The sequence below is a fragment of the Vigna radiata genome, chromosome 8 (genome assembly GCF_000741045.1).
Source record: "Vigna radiata var. radiata cultivar VC1973A chromosome 8, Vradiata_ver6, whole genome shotgun sequence".
In the NCBI taxonomy this organism is placed as follows: Eukaryota; Viridiplantae; Streptophyta; class Magnoliopsida; order Fabales; family Fabaceae; genus Vigna; species Vigna radiata.
In genome coordinates, this window is record NC_028358.1 from 22,157,281 (window position 1) to 22,180,140 (window position 22,860).

Genomic DNA, 22,860 nt, shown 5'->3' on the forward strand with positions numbered 1-22,860 from the left:
TNNNTNNGNNNGNNTATATTTATTATTATTTTGTTTTTATTTTGTTTATCTCATATCAACCCAAAGCCTATAAGTAAGGGCTGGGAGATTCCAAACGGGTACGTTCTCTGGATACATTTCACTCACAATTCACACAGCATATCTCTCATCTTATCAATTCTCTCCCACAGAGAATTCCATATACACGCCTAACTTGAGCGTCNGAGTGCCTTTTCAGGTACCTCCCCCGGTCAAGGCTAGAAGATCACCGTACGGCTGAAGTCAACGCGAGGACGTACGGACGGAAATCAGAAGAAGCGGGTAGAAAGACAGAAAACGACGTCGTCGAGGTTAGTCCTTCGGTCCCAGTAAATTTATACCGAAACAAATAGCAATACTTTTTTTTACCCACAAATTTTTAATAACTTTTACTAACTTTTCTTACAAACCAAATTACAACTAAAACAATTCTTAATTTTCTTTTTGTTTACCTCAACCTATTTCAATAAAAATAAATAAATATTAAAATAAAAGTTCATCTTACAAATCAATTTTATTTGGGTTAAATATATTTTTAGTCCCTCAATTATCAAATGATTTTAGTTTTAGTTTTTCTTTCAAATTTTGGTATACTTTGATCTTGTTAAAATTAGACTGAACTCGCTAATGTCGGGCCACGTGTGTGATGAAATGTTTCATGTATTTTTCAATGCAAAGTCACAACAGTAGTTTATTAACTTGAACCTCGTTGTTCCCAACATTACACAAAGGTTTAAACCCTTTTTTGTTCGTAAGTTAAGTTCTGATGTTCACTTTAGTCCCCACTTTTAAAAATGTCAACCTTTAGTCTCTATGATATGAAAAATATATCAAATCAGTCGTCATAAAAACTAAAGGTTGACATTTTTAAAAGCGGAGACTAAACTGAAAATCAAAACTTAAATTAGGGACAAAAAAAATATTTAAACCTTACACAAACCTTCTTCATCTATTCCTTGTTATTTCAAAACCCTAAAACATAAGATATCCATGTCAGGGACCAAGCCCTTTCTCTTCTCTCTACGGCTAACAACCATGGCGACCTTTCCGTTAAAATCTCATCGCTCAAAAATGAATTAATGTCTCCAGAATTAGACTTTGTTTGTCCCTTGTGCTTCCGAAAGCGTCCCATTCAATTTCATTTTCAAGAACAATAATGAATGTTTAAATAATGGGGCTTCCGTAATTTGAATATGGAAGCATTAAAGGTTTGGCATGAAAGATTGGAGAAAATGAATTATGTTTGTAGAATTAAGGAAAGAAAGAAGGAAAGAAATGCGTATGGGAAGGAGAAAGAGAAAACCATGTTGATTGTTACGGAGGGAGACGGGTGGGAGGTGTTTTGTGTGTTCAAATTAATTTGTGCACCTTAAGATCATTGTTGAATTCTGCAAGGATAGTTATACAACAGTCATGTTAAAGAAATGACATGTTCAGCTTTGGTTTTGGTATACTTATAGTGCAGAGGTACAGTAAGGAAGAATATTTTATCAAGCTCTATTAATGAATTTCTAATGTTCATTAAGCTCTATTAGTTTATAGTATTGATTTTGTTAAGTCACAGGCGATGCAAAAGATGGTGAGAAATTGCGGGAATTGCAAGACGCGACCAAAACCAAGCTTCCTATGACAGTCGTATTGAAGAATGAAATTAAAGAGAGGTTTATATTAAGAATATACAGATGAGCAATTAATTTAAGTGGAGGGTAGATTGTATGGTGGAGAAAGGCACGTTTTATTCCCCATTCCCATGAAGCCATATTTTAGTCATCGGCAAAATATCTCTCCTCCGCATAAATATTGGTCTCCCTCTGCATATTTATGTAGCTTTATGCATATACCAAATATTGTTTTACCTTAGTAAGTTATTTCTAATAGAATTTCCTCTTCATAAGAGGGTGGTTTAATGCATTACAGTTCATAAGAGTCTTGGACATTTCCTTTATGCAATAATGTTTTTGTAAAATACAAATTTAACAAATCAAGTCAGTTAATTCTAATATTATCTTAGTGATTATGCATATTTCCGTACTTCAACAGATTAGGTTCCCAGATGAGAAATACAACATTCAACAAGAACATTTGCATGGATTTATTTTCTGTTTAAAATTACATGAAAGTTGAATACTTGTTAAATGTGAACTTTTGGAACTGGACATTGCTTGATAATGCAGCTCTTCTCCACATTCAGACATTGCAGTGTTAATGCTCCGAGATCTTGAATGGGTCATGTGAGAGTCAAACTCAAAAACTTTTGAGCTCTCGTCAAATCCATTCGATGGTGCCTTACAGTATATGTGTGCCTTTCTATTTCGAGATTGATAATTTCTTTTTGCATCAAACTGTTGCTGCTACGAGAGAAAATATGTCATAAAAAATATGGCAATGTTGATGGAAAGAGATTGAACAGGACCATTTTTTTACCACATATTTTCTGGATGAAGATTCTGGGTGAAATCTGTTCTCCTTGTCCATGGATCGACGAGCTCGAACCGATCGAGCAACAGCTTGAACTCTTATCATTGCTTGCAACCCTTTTCCGAACTAGATACCCTCTAACAAGAGCCTGTATCTTAACCAATCCTTTGAGTGCTCTAAGAGCTTTTCACGCCTGAATGAAACACATTGTTAGAAAGTTGAACTCGAGTGCTGGTGTAGCATGCCATGAATTGCAAGTGTGTCAAAGATGTTAATAGTTTAAGTTGGCTGCTGTTTACAACAACTGTTTTGAGCTTATGGCTTTGGAGAGCAGCATACCATACTAATAAGATGAATGGGATGGAATTATGGAAAGACTATTATGCTGGTATCAACGATTTTGGTAATGTTATACTTAATGCTTTTGTTGTGATATATGGATGCTTGTTTATTCTCTAACTAGAGGAAAGGTTCTTGCTTAACCAAGCAGTGAATAAGGCAATAAATATCTACTCTACCTCTGCCCCTGTGTTTTTCATAGAAAGGACGCACCAAATTAGCATGCCTATTTTATTATTATTAAGCTTGTTGGTTCAGATTTGAGTGACAGGAAGTTTAATACTGAATGGCATTTTCTCCTTGCAGGTAATTTTTGTCATGTCTATGTGGACTAGATCGCAGCCAGCATATTCTGCTAATATATGGAATGAAGCATTGAAGATATTATTAGTTATTCACTTTACAGAGCAGATGGATTCTCAAAATTGAAAGTCATTACTTCAGCAAGAAAATCACCATAAGTGATTTGGAGATTGTCTCTCTGCTATTAGGGTTCATAAATTGGGGGTGAACGAAGGCTTGGTTGCGCAAAGGAGAAGACGCCATGGTGTGCAACCAAAGAGTTCCTGCAATGAAGCTTGCAATGGCGCTGCGATGTGCGTGGATGGGTTTCTTCTTTAGAGGGCGATTTAGGGTTGCATTGGGTTCTGTCGCGGTTACCGGCGGCGGCTTGTGCGAGAGACTGTTGACCGCTGCTTGCACGGGATGAGGTTGAAGGGAGGAAACTTTTAATTTCAGAAAGGAGTCAGAGAAGCGGAAAAGATGAAGGTGTCGATGTTGGCGTGGTGGAAGAGGTTAGTGTTGGTGAAGATGGCAAGGTAAAAGACGAGGACAACAAAGAAGAATTTCTTTGCTGTGGGTTTGTTGAACACAATGCATAACCCAACACCACACCCGGTTTGCTAAACATGAAAAAAAATAGAGAGTTGACTCAGTTTCAGAGAATGAAAAGTGATGTGACAAACTGAGTCTAATTTTAACTGTATTTTGGAGTTCGAAAAATTATAATTTTTTTAAAAATAAAAATAAAAATATATCAAAGTTTAAAAGAAAGATTAAAATTAAAATTGTTTGATAATTAAGAGATTAAAAATATATTTAATCCATTTTAATTTTTTTAAATTATCAAGTCATCTCCTTTATCTAAATAAACATTAATAAAAAAATCATCATATAAATCAAATTCATTTTTTTTTAAATCATCAGGTCATCTACTTTACCTAAATAAAAATACATAGGTTAAATATGTTTTTAGTTTCTATACTTTGGGACGATTTTGGTTTTAGTCCATTTTCAAACTATGATACAATTTAGTCCTTCAACTTTAGAAAACTCTGGTTTTAGTCTTTTTTATCAATTTTTTTAACTTTATTTGTTGTTTCAAGCACGTTTCTTAGTTAACATTGAAGCAAAAATATGTCAAACAGTGTAAACAATCCAAATGCTATAATGAAACTTGTTTGAAACAACAAATAAAGTTAAAAAAAAAATTGGTAAAAAAGACTAAAACCAGAGTTTTCTAAAGTTGAAAGACTAAATTGTACATAGTTTGAAAATGGACTAAAACCAAAATCACCTCAAAATATAGGGACTAAAAACATATTTAACCTAAAATACATATAAAATATTACTTTGGATATATAAGTACTATTTCATCTTATAAAAATATACCATTTGATATTTTTCACTCCTATTTTTATTGATTTTGAGATAGAAAAATATAACTCAGAATTCTCTCAAAACCAAATTGGGACTGTTATTCAATTCAAATTATACATTATGAAAGTTCATAAATCAGTTCCCTATAAACCGTATCCTAAAAGCAAAAGTGTACAATGACTATAAATATCATGTACAATATGTTATCTACGGAATTGAAAACGCCATGCCTAAAAAAAATCACTTCTCTCAGCATATATAAGAACAAAATTTTAAAATAAAAATACCTTTACTATACCTACATCTTCTCTAAACATATCTTTAAGTAAAAACTTATGTTATCATTCTTTTACAATTTTTCTTCACTATTTATATATTATATTATGAACTTATCTGAATTATTTTATTGAAAAGGTATATAAAAACAAAAATGATTTAATTTTAACTCAAACACAAGTAAGCACCTACTAAAAAATTATTTTTTGTAGAAAAATAAAATCAAGACTTAAGCAAAAAAGAATGCCATGTTCAGAAATCTAGTATGGAATACGAGATTAAACAAGAAACACAACTCTTCCATCATCAATGAGAGAAAGAAAGACTTGTACACGTCCCATAAATCTTTCTCTTCTCTATTGAATATGTAACATACAGGAGACATCTTCATTCTCAAATGTAAGATAATACTCCGCAAAGCTCCAATGCAAGAAATAATGAATCTTTCAAACATCCTAGAATAAAAGAAATTCAAGTTAGCACATAAGTGAAAAATGCATCCTAGAATAAAAGAAATTCAAGTTAGCACATAAGTGAAAAATGCACGCGGCACCCTTTAAAGCTATTATTATAACTCAAAATTCTTTTAGAAGTTAATAATTTAATGATTCTGATTTTCAGGAAAATTCGTTAAAAAAATGTGAAAAATGTACCATTAACATAATTTAGATTTAATTAAAAATTATAATAAATGACCTTTCAATCCTTCAAAGTTTAATCCTTTTAAAATTAGTTCATAAATAATAATAATAAAAAATCACAAAATATATTCTCTTTGACTTTCATCTTTGTTTCAAATAAATCCCTATATATTATTATACATACACACATATAAACAAGAAAAAAATATATTTTAATAATAACGTAAAATAAAACTAAATATGTAGAAAACTTCCTGAAATAATAGATAAATATAAGTGAAAATTAATTTTTAAGAAACTTTATTTCAATTCACTTATATTCTAAAACTATATTAAAACCACCATACACTTTTATTAACCAAATTATAAACATTCCACGAAAAGACTATATATACAGTAACAATCACAACAGGAAAACACACTCTCAGTGCTCAAGCAACTTGTTAAAAACAAAGAGCAAGAGTACATACATTTATTAATATAGTATTTCATTGGTGTGCGGAGATTTTCATGAATTCAAATTCACCGGAAAAGATACAGAGTTTCTGAGGGAAAAAAAAAAAAAATCAATACAGTAGGATTTTATGGCGAACATGCATGCTAAAAAAAAAATTGGTCAGCATGCTGGCTCTATGAAACTCCTCTACTTCTATCCTTTAGGCCATGTTCCCTATTTTTCACGCTTACTTTTTACCCTACATTTTACAAAAAGAGACATGGCTTGGCTGACACCCAAGACCCATCCACTACCACTCATACTACGTGGGAGAAAACAAGAGCATAACAATACGATGTTACAGTGTATATGCTAAAAAAAATGAATAAATTACCAAAAATTAGTTACAACACCAGATCAAACTCATTCTATAGTCTGCTGCACTGTCTTCTCCAGCATTGAAGTTTTATTGAAAAGAGTTAGCTGCACCTCTCTGAGATGTTTGGATAACTGCCAAAGAAAATAAAAGCGCAATTGTAAATGCTAACTGATGTCTGCAACAATTTCTTCAAATTTCAAACTAAAGCTACCGTAACAGCCATGTAGTGTCAGTAAATGAAATGTGTTCTTAATGTGTTACTACTTAAGAAATAAATAAATAAAAATTTTTCATCGAATATTATAGGAGTCCATTGGCAACACACAAAAAAACCATTTCTTATTTCTTAGCAAGCTCCATATATAAACAGGTCATATTTTTGTTAAGTTGGTCTTCCTTCACAATAATTGTCTTTTTGCACATAATTAATAGCCAACACGGGGCAGTCTATATTAATATGGAATCAAATCTATGGTTGCTAATAGTACACGACGGAAAAATTCAAACACTTCAATTTTAACCTGTTCAGTCAATTCATGAGCGTATCAGGTTTTCAATTCTCCTCACACAGGTAATATGTACTTTGTCAGGTAAACAAATAAATGTAGAACGACGGAATTACCTGATCTTCACTCATCTTTCGGAAGCCCAATTTCTTAGTCCAAATTGACTCTGCGTCCCCTGCTGCAGGAAGCACCAGCTTTTCTACGTTTAGAGAAGACAGCAACCTCTCTATGCAAGAGAACAACACTTGGAAATATCCCTAAATGGAAAAATCATATTTGAAAGTTAAACAAGTATTATCAAAATGCATCTACCAAGCAACTTTTTTAAATTTTGGGTCATGCATAAATAAGTTGCTGCTTACTTTTCCTTGATGTACTCTGCTAGTAGCAACGAGTGGAAGCTCAGCAACATTACGGCCAAAAATCCTCAAAAGCCCAGCTGATACTACGACAGAACTGTACAAGTATGATACATACAATGTAAATACGACCAAATAAAAGCAGAGTCAGGAAAATATGAAAAGTAGAAACAGCAACATACTTCACTATTAAAACAATGCAATACATCCCCCCAAACTCTTGGCCAGAAATATTTCTCCTGCACAAAATTCAAATTACAATATATTACCATAAAAAATGAAGCAAAAGATCATGAATATTTTTGAGAATCCTGCCCATGCAATTCAAGCACTGATTGACCATTATTTACAAAACCTCTTGTTGACACATGCATCGCCAAAATACTTGTGCCCAGTAAAAGGTCATACCAAGACTAGAAATCAATAATTCAATATAAATTCAAATGTTAGAAAGAACTTGAAAAAAAATACTGTTTATAATATGATAAGTAGATACAAATTTAATTCACCCTAAAATGTGTTCTAAGTTCTAATGCAAAAAAAAAAAAAAATACTCAGCTCAAAACAATCTTATATAAAAGAAGGAGAATTGGAGAGTGATGGAGAGAAATTGGCATATTCATCATAATTCAGACTTATCCTGGTGGGCGGTCTGTATACTAACACTAGAATGTTAATAATCCACACTACAATAAATCATGACAAAGAAGCACAACAGGAATGAACCACTGTGATCTGTTATAAAATAATTCATATTTGCTCACCCATAGACCATAACCGGAATCAGATCACGACCAGATATTGCAACAATGGGATCAAAACACTCCTGCCAAAACATATTCCCAAAAGCATAAGTGGATAACAACATATAATATGACTAATAGACGATTTCAATGCCAATGAATACATAACAGAATAATCAAAGGGTACTTTACGAAATAAAGAACTAGAAGTGAATTTTCAAAATGCACAAAATTCGAAAGCATGTCTTTCTCAACAGTCAGAGATTTAACCTAAAACTTGTCCACAACCTGATGGAACAAGAGAAGCTCTGGTAGAATACTGAGGGTTTATGAAAGGAGAAAGAAGAATTAATACATAAGTTAAGAGAGTAAGGGGGAAGGGCAGTTGTGTCTAGGGGGAGCCAGTTAGTTTTGTTAGTTGGAGGGAAAGGGGGAAGCCTATATAAGAGGCTTAGGGAATATTGTACAGTTTTCAGTTTTAAGTATTCTTTGAATAGACAGGACAATTCTATCCTGTGGAGGAGGGAGAGATCCCTTGGAGGTTGTGTGAACAGAATTACTGATTGAAGGAAATATACAAATTCTTTCTCTGTTTTGTGTGTTGGGTGTTGTGTGTGTGAGTTCTTGATAGCCTTCTTGTTCAAGAATCTATCAATTGGTCAGACATGCCGGATCCCATAAGAGGAGGGAGATGGAGGGAAAGTTACACGCATTGGAAAGCCGAATTGAAGGGAGAATTAATACAATCGAAGGGAGGATGAATGCTTTGGAGACGACGGGAGAAAAACCGAAGGTGGAGACGATGGGCATTTGACAAGATTTAAAAGAGCTCACGCAGAGGGTTAGCCAGAAACCTCGAATGAAACTCATAAGGAAACCAAGTTTCCGTGAATGAGAATTGAAGGGGAAGGAAGGAGAGTTCGGTAGAAAAACTGAAAGATGATAAAGGAGACGTTCAACCAAACTGGGTAAAAAGAATGGAATTACCCACCTTCGAAGGTTTGGACCCAATGGGGTGGGTCGCGAGGGTGGAAAATTTTTTCGACATACATCGGTGGCGGAAAGGGAGAAATTGTGACTAGACTTTATCTACGTGGAGAGTAGCGTGGATTACTGGTTTAGATTCATGAAAACCAAGGTCACGAATCCTTCTTGGGAGGATCTGCAGGAGGTGTTAGTTTGAAGGTTTGGAGGATGAGACAGAGGAACCGTGTTTGAGAAGCTGGCATCCATGCAACAAAGGGGAGCAGTGGAGGACTATGTCCAAGAGTTCGAGACGTTAGTAGCTCAGACAAGGGGGGTGACAGAGGAACAACTAATGTGGTATTTTTTTAGTGGGGCTACAGAACAACATTCGTAGCCAGATCAGGCCGCACAATCCCAAAGATTTGCTAACAGCAATGGAAGTGGTGCGAGACGTGGAAGAAGCCAGCAAGAACCCAAGAACGAGCATTGGGTCAACCAACAAAAGCAATCACTTGTGGGGCAAGTACCAAGGGGTGACAGGTACCAAGGGGCGACAGGGACAGTTGCTAAATCTGATCCTTTCAGGGGGGTACAAGGACAATTGCAAAGTCTGATCCTTTCAAGGGGGGACAAAATAGGCAGAGTCCATTGAAGGGTCTAAGTATGATGAAGAAGGAGGGAATAGTGGGAGCCACGACTTCCAAGACTGGCAGTAACTTCCTGGGAGAGATGAGAGGCAGAGGGGTAAGAAATTTACCGTATCCTGAGTATATAAAAGAAGGGAGGAAGGAAGATGATTCCATTGTGGTGGGCAATAAGCATATATGCCCTTAGAGGAGTATGCGAATAATCATACTGGCAGAAGATGAAGAGGAGGAGAAAGAGAAGGAAGACGAAAAAGAGCAAAAGCATATGGAGCTATCCTATTTTTCAGCAAGGGTCTTACACATCCAAAGACAATGAAGTTACAAGGATGGGTTGATGGAAGAAGGGTGTTGGTGCTGGCTGACAGTGGCGCCAGCCACAATTTCATAGCCTAAAAGATGGTGGAGGAACTACAATTACCAATGGAAGAGACACCGTCATATAGGGTGTGTTTGGGGGATGGCCAAAGGAAGAAGACGCAGGGCTATTGTAATGAAGTGATAGTGAGGCTGGGTGAAGTGGAGGTGAAAGAGAGGTTTTATCTGTTTGAACTAGGTGGAGTTGACCTCATTTTGGGAGTTGCTTGGCTAGCTACCCAAGGAGAAGTCACGATTAACTGGGGAACGTTAATAATGGGGTTCAAACAGGGGGAAGGAAGGTAGCGATCAAAGGAGACCCTACGCTGACCAGGGAAGTAGTATCACCCGAGGCCTTGCTAAAGGTAAAGGAAATAGAAGCAGTTACTCTGGTATGGGGCTTAGGCCAAACTGAGTTGGAAGGAAGCAAAGAGGAAGAGAGGCAGTTAACCACGGGACAGAAGGAGGATTTGGAGGACGTTTTGGTTGAGTTTGAAGAAGTATTCAGAGAACCCCAGGGACTTCCTCCTGTCAGACAATGGGATCATAAGATACTCATTAAAGATGGAGTTGACCCGATGAATGTGAGGCCGTATAGGTATCCTTATGTGATGAAGGCAGAGATTGAGAGCCAAGTGGCAGAGATGCTGGACACAGGGATCATAAGGCCTAGCAATAGTCCCTATTCTAGCCCAATAATTTTGGTAAAGAAAAAAGATGGGAGTTGATGATTCTGCATAGACTACAGGGCCTTGATTAGGGCAACAATACCTGATAAATTCCCGATACATGTGATAAAGGAGCTATTGAACAACTGAAAGGGGCAAGATATTTCTCCAAGGTAGACCTAAAGGCAGGTTACCACCAGATACACAAGGGGAAGATGTCCCTAAAACGGCCTTTTGAACACATTAAAGCCACTACGAATTTTTGGTCATGCCCTTTGGGCTCACAAACACGCCAGCAACATTTCAATGTGTGATGAATAATACGCTGAAACAGTACTTGAGGAGCAGTGTGTTGGTCTTTTTTGATGATATCCTAATATACAGCAATACCTGGGCAAAGCATCATAAGCATATCAAAGAGGTGTTGGGGACTTTGAGGAGTCAAGAATGGTATGCCAACAAGAAGAAGCAATTTCGGAAGAATGCAAATCAGGCATTTGATATCAGAGGAGGGAGTGGAGATGGATAAGGAGAAGGTTGCAGCGATCATGGAGAGGCCAGAGCCCAAAAGTATCAAAGCACTGAGAGGATTCTTGGGCCTCACAGGTTACTACAGAAGGTTTATTAAGGACTATGGGAAGATTGCTAGACCTTTAACGGACCTCTTAAAGAAGGGACAATTCTGTTGGATGTCTCAAGGGAGTGAGGCTATGAGAAAATTGAAGGAAGTCATCACCTCAGCACCTATTTTAACATCACCAAATTTTACCCAACAGTTTTACATTGAGTGTGATGCTTTAATAAGGGGAGTAGGAGTTGTGCTATCCCAGAACAAGAAGCCCGTTGCCTTCTTCAGTAAAGCCCTCTCAGAGAATTCTTTAAGTCAATATATGAGAAAGAGCTAATGACCTTAGTCCTTGTGATATAACATTGGAGACCCTACCTCTTGGCCCAATAGTTCATAGTATATACCGACCAGAGAAGCCTCAAATACCTACTGGAGCAAAGAATTACCACCCAGAACCAGCAGAACTGGCTGGCAAAATTGCTTGGGTATGATTTTGAGATCAAATACCGCACAGGTATTTCGAACAAGGTAGCAGATGCACTATTACAAAAGGGAGAGGATAAGGAAGAGGTTGACAAGGAGATGAAGTGAATTGCCAGACCCTATTGGCTAGATTTCCAGGAGGTGTTAAAGGAAGTGGAGGAGGACCCTACTTTATAGAAGATTGTGGAGGGATTAAAAGCATACCCAAATTTGCACCCTTTGTATACGCTCGAAAATGATAGATTGCATTACAAAGGGCGATTAGTTTTATTAGCTCAATCAGGATGGATTCCTAAGCTGCTGACCAAATTTCATGCTACTCCTACATGAGGCCATTTAGGCATATACCGGACTTATAGAAAGGTTGCGCAATCACTGTATTAGATAGGGATGAAGAAGGTGGTCATGAACTTTGTGGCTAGGTGTTTGACCTGCCAACAACACAAGTACTTGGTAGCCTCTCCTCAAGGGTTAATCCGACCCTTACCAATTGCTCACACTGTTTGGGAGGAGGTGAGTATGGATTTCATAGTTAGGCTACCAAAATCGTAGGGCTTTGATGCAATGCTGGTTGTGGTCGTTAGGTTGAGTAGGTATGGACACTTTATAGCACGTAGGCATCCTTATACAACCAAGACTGTAGCAGAAGTGTTTGTCAAGGAGGTGGTCAGGTTGCATAGATTGCCCCTGTCGATTATCAGTGATAGAGATCCATTGTTCCTAAGTCTTTTCTGGAAAGAAATGTTTAAACTCCAAGGCACACAGCTCCACATGAGCACAGCCTACCATCCCAAGACTGATGGGCAAACAGAAGTTTTGAATAGGGTGTTGGAATCCTATTTGAGGTGTTTCTACTCAGAGCAACCCATTAAATGGTGTGTTGTTTTACCTTGGGCTGGGTACTGGTATAATACCAACTATCAAGGATAAGCTAGATGTACCCCTTTTGAAAGGGGTGCATGGAAGACCACCACCTGTTCTAACCCGGTTCATACCAGGTGAAATGGCAGTAGAAGTGGTAGCCCAAGAGCTACAAACAAGAGATGAGACACTAAAACAATTGAGGTATCATCTCACAAAGGCACAAGATCAGATGGCCAAATATGCCAATAGAAAGCAGAGACCAGTGGAGATCAAGGTGGGAGATTGGGTGTATTTGAAGATTAGGCCTCACAGACAATCAACTATGTCTACATGAGTGCATCCAAAGCTGTTAGCACTTTACTATGGACCGTTTGAAGTAATAAAGCAGGTGGGCTTTGTGGCTTTTAAGCTGCAACTACTAGAGACAGTAAGAATACATCTTTTATTCCATGTATCTCAGTTGAAACCTGTAGTGGGCACCCAACAGGTGGAGAAGGAACTTCCAACAGAGTTACAAGGGGAAGGGCCTACTTTTTGGCCACTTAAGGTGTTGAGCAAAAGACAACAGTAGAACAAGGACAGGGTGATACTCAAAATCTTAATAGAGTGGCAGGAAGGAGGCAAAGAAGGGGCCGCAAGGAAGATGTCCTGACCATGCAAGAACAGTTTCCAGATTTCAATCTTGAGGACAAGGTTGGACATGAGGGGAAGGGTAATGGTAGAATACTAAGGGTTTATGAAAGGAGAAAGAAGAATTAATACATTAGTTAGAAGAGTAAGGGGGCAGGGCAGTTGTGTATAGGGGAGTCAGTTAGTTTTGTTAATTGGAGGGAAAGGGGGAAGCCTATATAAGAGGCTTAGGGAATATTCTACAGTTTTTCCGTTTTGAGTATTCTTTGAATAGACAGGAAAATTCTATCCTGTGGAGGGAGAGATCCCTCGGAGGTTTTGTTAGAGTGTAAACAGAATTACTGATTGAAGGAAATATACAAATTCTTTCTGTTTTGTGTGTTGGGTGTTGTGTGTGTGAGTTCTTGATAGCCTTCTTGTTCAAGAATCTATCAAGCTCCCTTGTTAGCAACATCCCCCACCTCCCCCACGAAAAAACCACACAATTGTAGCAATCCAGAAGGAATCCTCACCAATGTCTTATCAAGCATGACAATATGCTCAGTCTAAACTTGCCACAAAATTGAAAATTGGGTTTGATTTACAAATCAATTCTCATGTGTGAAAATTTATTGTAAAATGAGACTTCAATTGATTTACAAATAAATTTCCATGCTTGGAACATGATAAACATGAACTGGGTTGACTTCATCTTCATAATTTACTTTATTACACTTATTAAGAATGTATAAATAACTTGTACGAAGGAAATGTTAATTCCAACAATTAAAACAAAATTCCAATCAGATACACTCAAATGAAACTAGTTGAGTGGATTGTTACTTGAACAAAGCTAAAACAAGAACGCAGAATCACGATAATTCCTATTTTATAACATGCCAGACAAAGTGTTGCATCAATAAAACAAGCCGATTTCTAAAATATTTTTTTCCAAACTTACACGTAAGACATGACATCTTTCATTATCACGTAACTAAAACTCAAGGTTTTAGGTTGTTTTCAGAGACTAGGTTACTCTTTTGTCATACATGTGATGAAAAACAAATGTAAACCAGCTGCCTACATGAAAAGGGAAATTTGCCCATCAGGAAAGCTAAAGTTACAGTACAGTTATGATTTATACTTTAATAATTTGAACTGTTTCTCAAAGGTAAGCTGGGAGCAGATGATAGAACCAGAGAAATATGAAATATCAACAGCATATACCATATCACAATTAGCATGCATGGAAGCCATAAACACTCACTCGGAAAATTGCAGCAGCTCTTGAAAGCAGCGGTAAATGTTCCGGATAACGGCTTTTTCCGCTTAAAATTCTCCACTGAATATCATCTGTGGGACCATAGGTACATAGTCCCTTCTCCTCGTGCTTCCTGATTATTAGTTCTGACAAGGAAGCTGGTATATTGTCTGCTCCAGCAGAAACTGAATTCTGTAGAGCCACATATATTCGATTGCAGTCACTGCAACAAAACCATTTATCCTTGGGCAGCTCCTGTTGAAAGATATGATGGTGAAATATTGAAAACAAATGCAAGTATCATAAAAGTATCTATTACAAGCCCAGTGCTTACTTCCAACTCACATAGCCCAATATCCCGCAAGCAGCCAACATGATACTCCTTCTCACACTAGTTAACAACCACAAATATTGTTAACTTTCAAAAAAGAAGAAAAAAAAAACAGTTCACTACAAATGCCATCTTGTAGAAATCATACCTGGTCACAAATTATTACCGTTCGCTCATCAAATTTTGCAACACTGAAATCATGTTCCCTGTTGAATATTTGCACATTAGTATAGGATTAATTAACACAAGCAAAGCTTAACGGTTGCAATGATATAGGATGTGTGGTATACCCTACACACGAGTACATAAAAATGTCAAACATGAAACCAAGCTGAGCTTTTTCTAGCAGAAAAAACCCAATACAAATAGGTTAAATTCTGCAAATATTGTCATTTAAAAAACATTTAACACCAAACTTTTAAAAACCAATGGCTTATTACTATAATATTCATCAATCCTAATATAGTACAGTCTCTAGAAGTCAAAGTAATGCATGCATATTTATGTGAAATCCAGTGACGTCAATTCAATGGCCTATTACCACAATTATCATTAACACTGTATGCTTCTGAATTACTTGATACTTTCAAGCAGAATCCAAAATCTTGAATGTAAAATTGCACTCTTCCTTACAGAACATATTCCTCATAAAGTTGCTAATAAGTGACATTTTTGATAAATTATTTTAAGATAAACCATATAACCTACCTGCAAACAACACATCCACCCATTTCAAAATCTGGTGTTTTATCAACTCGTGTCAACCGGATCATGATTGGCCTCACAAGAGAAGATTCTCTTCCATTACCAGCACTATCTCCACAATTTAGACATTGCCAACCACTGTCTGGAACACACTGTAAACCCAAGCAGGCTGCAGTGGACCAAAAAATGACAAATCTTAATATTCCTGCCAACTTACCTCAAACCCAGTTTATTTTTCTCATCATAATTTCGCAGTATAGGCATGATTTAGCTTTGAACAAAACAAGGTAGCAAGACAGACTATTCAAAGAAAACTATGTGTTATGAAGCATATGAGTACATTATGGAACATTCTTACAACATGTAGACAATAGAGAACACCATTCATTCTCCAAATTACATGCAGGGTAATGGTAAATATGCTTCCTAATATAAGAAAACTTCAGAAACTAATATGACAAACAAGAAAAATACATGAAGATATTACAGTATCTTTAAATAATTAATAAGTAAAGAAGAATACAATCTGTCTACCTGTATGAAAGGCCCTAGGGCATCCATTACAAAGAATCAAATCTCCTCCATCTCCACATACTGCACACATATCATCACTGTCTCCCGTGGTAAGGTTTTGACCATTTGCCAATGAGAGAGCTATATCATGAAGCGTTAACCCATTGGAAGTATATATGTGTCGATAACTGCAAAAGGACAAATTATTTCAAGAAAGAGAAGAATAGACCAGACTATTTAGCTGCTTTTAAATTCTACTCACGGTTGACGCCTAGCAGCCATTCCAGCATGGGCTTCAAACTGTGAAGGGCTTATCTGTTTACACACAAACACAGATAGTAAAAGTTAATATTAGCATAAAACATTTTGTGCACAGTTATATGACTGTACCTCAATATCACAACAACCACAGACTATACCGCTTCCCTGTTTGTAACCTCCAAGTAATTTCTGAAACACACCCTCAGACATGTCATGTATTGAATAGCATACAAAAGAATTGCAACTCGCATGCAAAAATGAAAAATATTTAAAGAATATTCCCACACCTGTCCTTTGACATAATAAGCCAACTCAGCACCATCTGGTAGCCCATTTGGCATAAAAAGTAACCTGTGTAAATCATTGTCCCTGATAAAAGCAAAAATCAATTCAAACAGCAGTAGCTAAAATATTGCAATTCACATGGAAAAGCTAGAGAGAACAAGGAAACAAAAAACAGACACCATCAATAAACAAAACAAAACAAAAGTACCTTCTCTTAGTGCAACCATCAGCACTTCTTTTCAGCAGTACACCAGAATTAGAAGAATAGGAGCTTGACCTACAGAAAATTAGAACAGTGAGTAATTGAATACCAAGGAAAGGTCTATAATTTAATCAACCAAATAACCTTGTACATATGCAGATTGCTCAAGCACATTATCAAGTATGGGTAGTAATTGAACCAAGAGAGAGGACAAACTTTTTCATCACACGTTTCCATTCGTCATTTGTCTGATTCATATACTTCAGCTGCTCATAATGACTTGGTACATGCAAAGACGACAAGTGGCTAGTACTATCTACAGATTGACTGCAACAACAATTTAAAAGGTGCCTTGTCAGTCCTTTTTTAAGTTGAACAAAATTTCATTAACACAACGACAAAATATTGAACATATTAACATTTGACAGAGACATAAAATTGAATTTAGAGCTTTCCAAAACTAAAAGAAAGTTAAATTCGTAGCACTCATATATATACCACTAGAAGGAAACCCAATTGAAAACCAAATTGTTTTCCTTTAACAAAACCCATAGAATTATGAAATCTGATTAATTTTCAATTCAAATAAAAGCACCACATTAGCCATATCCTGAAAACATTGACAGCCAAAGCATGAGGACCAAGTAAAGTAATTGTTTTATTCTTCAGCCTACCATTAACAAGGCTTTATTCTAGAACTATAAGCAAATGCACTTGTTCACATGCTTTAGTGATGGGAAGTAAGATAAAGGCATCTCAAAAACAAAGCCTAAGATGTTAAGAGAATAACCATCAATGCCATGACATTTAGAACAAGTTTCTTTTACAACAATCAGACATGCCCCATTCACTATAGAACCCCTTAATTGAAAGGTTGCCAATATCCAAACTAAGCAAGGTGAATAAGAGATAGAGAATACTCAATTGATTTACTATCATTTTGGTTTATTTTAGATTTACCTTAGGTTTGTATGAGACATGCCAACATGTTTGGCGCTAGAATTTTTATAAGCCTGAACCTTGGCGTTGCTGTGTAGAAGACTTTCTGCAGAACCCATGGCAAAGGAAATATATGTATAAGAAAAATCATGACCTAATGCAAAGCAAATAGAAACATCTCTTACTATTTGCCCAGAAAGTGAACATCCATTTGCTTAATGTGTCATCCCATGCAAGTTGCGGGATACAACATGCATGGCTTACTTTATATTTTAAATTGTTATCGAGTTTATTCCTATCAGTTCCTGGATGTTTTGTAATGAAAATTGTTAGCCAAAATAATTCATAAGCATACTTAACTTATAGGGAAGTTGGAGAGATTGGTAACTGTGTTTTCCCTATAGGATTAAGATAGTAAGCCTATCATGATTAGCTCTAACAAAATAAGTTAGAAAAGAATTTCTTTACACACATCTATTATACCAGTTAAAAAACCACATTAACTGTGCTGGTTCACATTAAAAAAACCACATTAATTCTCTGTAGACTACCTTAGTCACAACTTGAAGGGTGGTGGTTTAGTCCCCCATTGACTAGAAATATGACTAGAAAAACTATAAAGCATGGGCAATACCTTACGACTACTTTTGTTGGATTGAGTTGGATTCTAAGACCAATTTCAAAATATGGTATCAAAACATATCCTAGATGCATTATTGGGCACCTGCATTTGCCACACTTCAGACAAGAAGTCTTGGGCACGAGGGGGCGTATCAAAAGACTGCCTTAATTGCAATTACACCTAATCTGCCTTAGCAGTGGCCTCTTTTTGACGGTTGTCTTATTTGCAGTCTCATGAGTGGTGGTTTAGCATCACATCAGTTAGAGATATGACTTTAATATACCTTACAAAGTTTGGCCATTTTTTACCTCACAAACTGTTTTTTTGGAGTAGAGTCAAGCACTAAGACCAATTTCTAATGTGTTAGATATAAAACAATTCATCAGATTTCAACCTTAAGCTTCTAGGAAAGTTAGAGAGATTGGTAATAAAATTTTCCAATAGGACAAGATCATATGTAATCATGATTATTAACTCTAACAGAATACATGCAGGTAAAGGGTACTCTTTAAAAACCACATTTTTTGTGCACACTCCATTTCAAAGTAATATTCTCAATTTCAGCGAAATATGAGTTCATTGGACTATGTTACCCTTTTATGGCATTAGTTTCTTATTCCATTTAGTGCTGATTCAAGAAGACCATAACAAAGTTGGAAAAAAGAAAAGGATGCTTTCTTGGTTTTCTAAAGTGACATGTAGTCTAGAACGGCTAAAATCTCTAGTCAGTTATTTTGAAATGAAAGCAATGTGTATTGCCATGATGAATAACTCCATCAGAGATTGTGCCATTGTTCTCTCCAATACAGGCAAAGGCCAGCCAAATAAAAGAGATGTTCCTGATTGGAAAAACTGCAAGACTTTCATAAATCCCAGTATAGTTAATACCACAATATGTGGGATATTAAGAATATAGAAGACCATAACATGGCAGAAATAAAAACATTGAAGCAGACCACCAGAAATATATATCATAATCTTCAAATAAGAAAATGTCAGAAATTTAACAAGGTGTTCAAATGATGAGTAAATTTATTCCTTTGTAGAGAGGAGGGATTCACCCAGCAGATACAATCCTTTTTTCAAAGACAATTAATCAAGATAAACCCAAAACCACTAGGCTTCAACAATGCATTTATAAGCCTGAGAAATGATTCTCACCTTTCCAAACCTGGAAAGACTCCTCATTAACAGAGGAACCAGCCACATTCTTGATAACCTCGTCTAATATACTGAGTGGAGCCGTTTTTATTTCCTGTATAATACTATATATCGGTCTTCCATTTTCTAAGAAAATATGATTATTTGGATGTCTAGTCTTGGCCCCGGCATGCTGCTCAAACTCATAGGCACTAAGAATCTAAGAAAATGATAAAATTAGTCATTTCGTAAATGCAGAACAAAATCGCCAAAAGGAACAAGAAATATATGTCTTACTCTAGAGTAATTGCACATTGAACAGCCACACAAATATCCACCAGCATCAATAATCCCCTGTAGCTCAACCTGACAACAATTCAAAACATTAGAAGAAAACAAGCATGGGTGTATAAAATAGACATCGAATGTGAACTTTACCTTTCCAGGATTATAAATATACTTCACTACAGCTCCGTCAAGGATGCCAGTTGATAAAAGCTTTTTGACATTTGTAGGGTAACAGTTGGGAACTACTTTCTTGGACATTTTCAATTCCATATTGCGAGCGTACGACTCCACATCTCCATCATGAGCATATCCCATGTTTTCTACCAACCCACCACTACAATAATCCCTTGCCAAATATTCATCAACCCCATGAAAACCAATGTGATTGCCATCAGTGTAACGGTGCACAGGAGCAGGTGGCTGGTAACCATAATCCTCTTTCTTTTTACTAAACTTAAAAGTAATCTTCCTGATCCCAGAGGAACTAGCATGCTTGGGAATTTCCATCACAACACAGGATGTCATTGCAGCACTACTCGTGTTCTTGTCACTCTGAGAAGTATTGTTGTTGTTGTTGTTATTAATATTATTTGTAGTAGTAGTAATATTCAAATCACCAGCTTCATCACTCAAAGTCTCATCAGAACTGGAATTCTCCAAACAAGTAGACGTCAGTTCTCCACATTCTGCATGGTTAACGTCCGTTGATTCAGTTGGTTGGCTACTGATATCTTGAAAAGTTAGCGCATGCTCTACGGTAGAAACATTGGGATTAGAAACCTCAGAGCGCACTTCATCGTTCGAAACTTCTTTAACTTGTTTCTTATGAGGAAACATGTGGCGTTCAGTATCACTAACGCATTGGTCGTAGTCACGTTTCAGTTCCGTCCTCGATTCCTCATTGTTTTCCTTCCTTCCTTCATCTAATGCATGCACACAAACTGCTTCTTCTCCCATCAAAATCAAAGAAAAGAACCCCTAAGAATCCAAACGTGGAAACTACCCAAAAAACAACACTACTCCTCAGCATCCACGGAGAAACTGGAACGAACTTGAACCCCGCACTCCAGATTCGTGTCAAATCAACGCCTAATCACAAAATTCAGACTCAAAAAAAAAGTTTTCTATGAATTCGAGGATATGCTCAACAGAAGACACTAAAATGGCAACGGAAATGAACAATAAGAGTCACGAAACCAATCCAGGCGTGGAGAAGAAGTTCCTAGACGGTTATTTGAATAGGCAAAAGGCGCGCAACCGTTTAATTGATTTCAATTTGTACACACACAAATAAGAAAGACAATAACAAACAGTAAATAACCTACCTCAAACACAACACCAATAAAAAATTGAAAACAATACTCCAATCCGATCAACTCCCAATTCCTAAAAACAAAAGCAAATCGAAACACGCATTCGAAACACCATGAATCGAGTTTTGAAATAACAGATCTGAGATTGGCGAAGGAGCAGTGAGCTCTGCACTTTACGATTTAAAACAGGAAACTGATTTTTGAGAGTGCTAGGGTTTGGTTTCACGGAGGAAAGAGAGTGAAAGCTGAGAGGGAGACACCTAACTGAAAGAAAAGGCTTGGTTCGCGGTTGAGATTTCAACTTTATGGAAAGCAGAGGGAGCAGAGGAGATGAGTTTCGTAAAAAGAAACTGTCCAAAAAAGAAAAATAAAAAATAAAAATTATCGTCACGATCTTTCGGAAGAGACGAGAAGACAAATGGATAAACGTGATGGGACCCACCAGAGTTGGGCCTCTCATGTTTCACTACGTGGCATTGCTGGGATCTGACCGAGGCCCTCCTCAGCCGTTTTTCATGAAGTATCGAGCAAGTTAAGTTAACACGTGTACCAAGGATCATTAACTAAAACTCTAAACAAATATTAGTAAGAAGAAATGTTGAGTAGTTGGACCGGGTAAGGTCATTAAATGTTTTCCTACACTCCATTAAGTACAAAAACATCTTTTAGGAATACACTTTGTTCGATGTGGGGTCAAGTCACTTAATCCTTTTACAATTTCTCTCCTTCTAACCGATCATCCTAATTGCCCTTCTTCGTTGTAAGATGTTTGTTCGGTGGTTACAGAGTTGTATTAAATGCGCAATAAATAAATTTCCTTGCCTCTTACCTTTAACCTTTATATATAGTGTTGGTCATGGGCCAAAGATTAGAGAGATCTTAATCAAGGCCCAATCACAACCAAATAACCCTTAATTTCATCTTACCTTAACTAAGTTCATCTTATCTTAATCCTTCTCATGATCTTCCTGGCCTGGCCGTCCGGCTCATTATATTCATAGGGACCATCCGTCCGGACCGTCCGGGGGCTCCCAATACATCAGGCCCCCCAAGCCCTAGAAAAGTACTTGTCGTTGGGTTTAAAAATGAAGTCAGGTTGCCCGACGCGCTTCGAATCGAATTTTAGGCGGGAAATCACGTGTCAGGTTTCGATAGGTCGGTTACCTCGGGTAGTGGGACAATCTTTCAATCTGGGCCCTTCATCGTGCTATCGCTCAACGGTGAGAATGCGTTAGCGGTTTCAAAAAATTTTACTATAAATAGGGGTAAGTAGTCCATCATGTTTACCTTCATCTCCTTTCTTTTACTTCTACCGTCCGACTATAGCGTTAAACTCAAGTAAATAAATGGCTACAGTTCCATTATCTTCTTCTACGGGGTCTGTAGGCGGTGACGGCGGGGGCTCCTCTAGTGGCAGCAGGACATCTTCTTCTAGCTTGGGGTCAGTATCCCAGGAGGAGAGGTCCTACCGGACGGGGGGATCTCTTGGGTCCTTGAACCCAACGGTGATCGGATAATAAATAGGGCATCCCTGCTTCTTCTGGAAGGTGGGATCGAGGTGGACGTAATGAGGGCGGAACCCGTCGACAGATGGCCAGCCGTAGGTGGCTATGGATGGGCTTCGCACGATGTGGGCTCCTATGAGTCCAAGTACAAGAGTCAGGATGACCTACTGGAGTGGGCTAACCAATCATTCTTGGCTCGAAACGAGGAAGACGCTCGGCTGATTCGCCTGAGTGTTAGCCATCCTAACGAGCGAGTTTTTCACGGAAAAGGGACGAGCACCGAAGACTTCTTCTTTGTATATACATATTTGTTCAACCGAATGTTCGTGTGTGTACCCTTTACTCGCTTCCAGACGGCCGTGCTCCGGAGGATGAACATCGCCCCTTCCTAGCTACATCCGAACAGGTGGGCTTGTATTCAGGCATTTGTGGTCATGTGCTCAACCTTAGCCATCGTCTTGACTGTCTTACTTTTCTTTCACTATTATCAAGTCCGACCGCTTGCCAAATTGGCCTGGGTTTCGTTGACATCTGTCCAAGATTGTTGCATGTTTAAACCTTA

At 37.2% G+C, this 22,860-nt stretch overlaps 1 protein-coding gene across 5 annotated transcripts; it reads right to left on the reverse strand.

Annotated features, from left to right (window-relative positions):
- Positions 1–4,928: 4,928 nt before the first annotated feature.
- On the reverse strand, positions 4,929–21,171 carry LOC106771888. 5 transcript variants are annotated; one of them, XM_022784587.1, is made up of 20 exons: positions 19,631–21,169; positions 19,490–19,558; positions 19,214–19,412; positions 17,452–17,536; positions 16,708–16,818; positions 16,498–16,566; positions 16,292–16,373; positions 16,134–16,193; positions 16,006–16,058; positions 15,765–15,931; positions 15,234–15,399; positions 14,674–14,731; positions 14,529–14,585; positions 14,201–14,449; positions 7,796–7,857; positions 7,214–7,270; positions 7,035–7,128; positions 6,789–6,929; positions 6,182–6,297; positions 4,929–5,165 (listed from the first exon to the last, which is right to left on the reverse strand). In XM_022784587.1, exons 1-19 carry the CDS (start codon positions 20,435–20,437, stop codon positions 6,211–6,213), a joined length of 2,673 nt encoding a protein of 890 aa, XP_022640308.1. In that variant the 5' UTR covers positions 20,438–21,169; the 3' UTR covers positions 4,929–5,165; positions 6,182–6,210. The 5 variants fall into 5 exon arrangements, 4 of the variants coding, with proteins under 4 accessions (XP_022640308.1, XP_014513399.1, XP_014513400.1 ...); XM_014657913.2 differs by lacking the exon at positions 4,929–5,165 and having other exon boundaries at positions 5,823–6,297; positions 19,631–20,569; positions 20,806–21,169; XM_014657914.2 differs by lacking the exon at positions 4,929–5,165 and having other exon boundaries at positions 5,823–6,297; positions 19,631–20,587; positions 20,806–21,169.
- Between the last annotated feature and the right edge of the window lie 1,689 nt (positions 21,172–22,860).

Coding starts and splice junctions, on each gene's coding strand:
- LOC106771888 (XM_022784587.1), bottom strand. CDS start 20,437: ATGGGAGAAGAAGCAGTTTGTGTGCATGCATTAGATGAAGGAAGGAAG. Junction 17,537..19,213: donor GTCTTTCCAGGTTTGGAAAG/GTGAGAATCATT, acceptor TGGGTTCTGCAG/AAAGTCTTCTACACAGCAAC. Junction 14,586..14,673: donor CGGTAATAATTTGTGACCAG/GTATGATTTCTA, acceptor GTTGTTAACTAG/TGTGAGAAGGAGTATCATGT.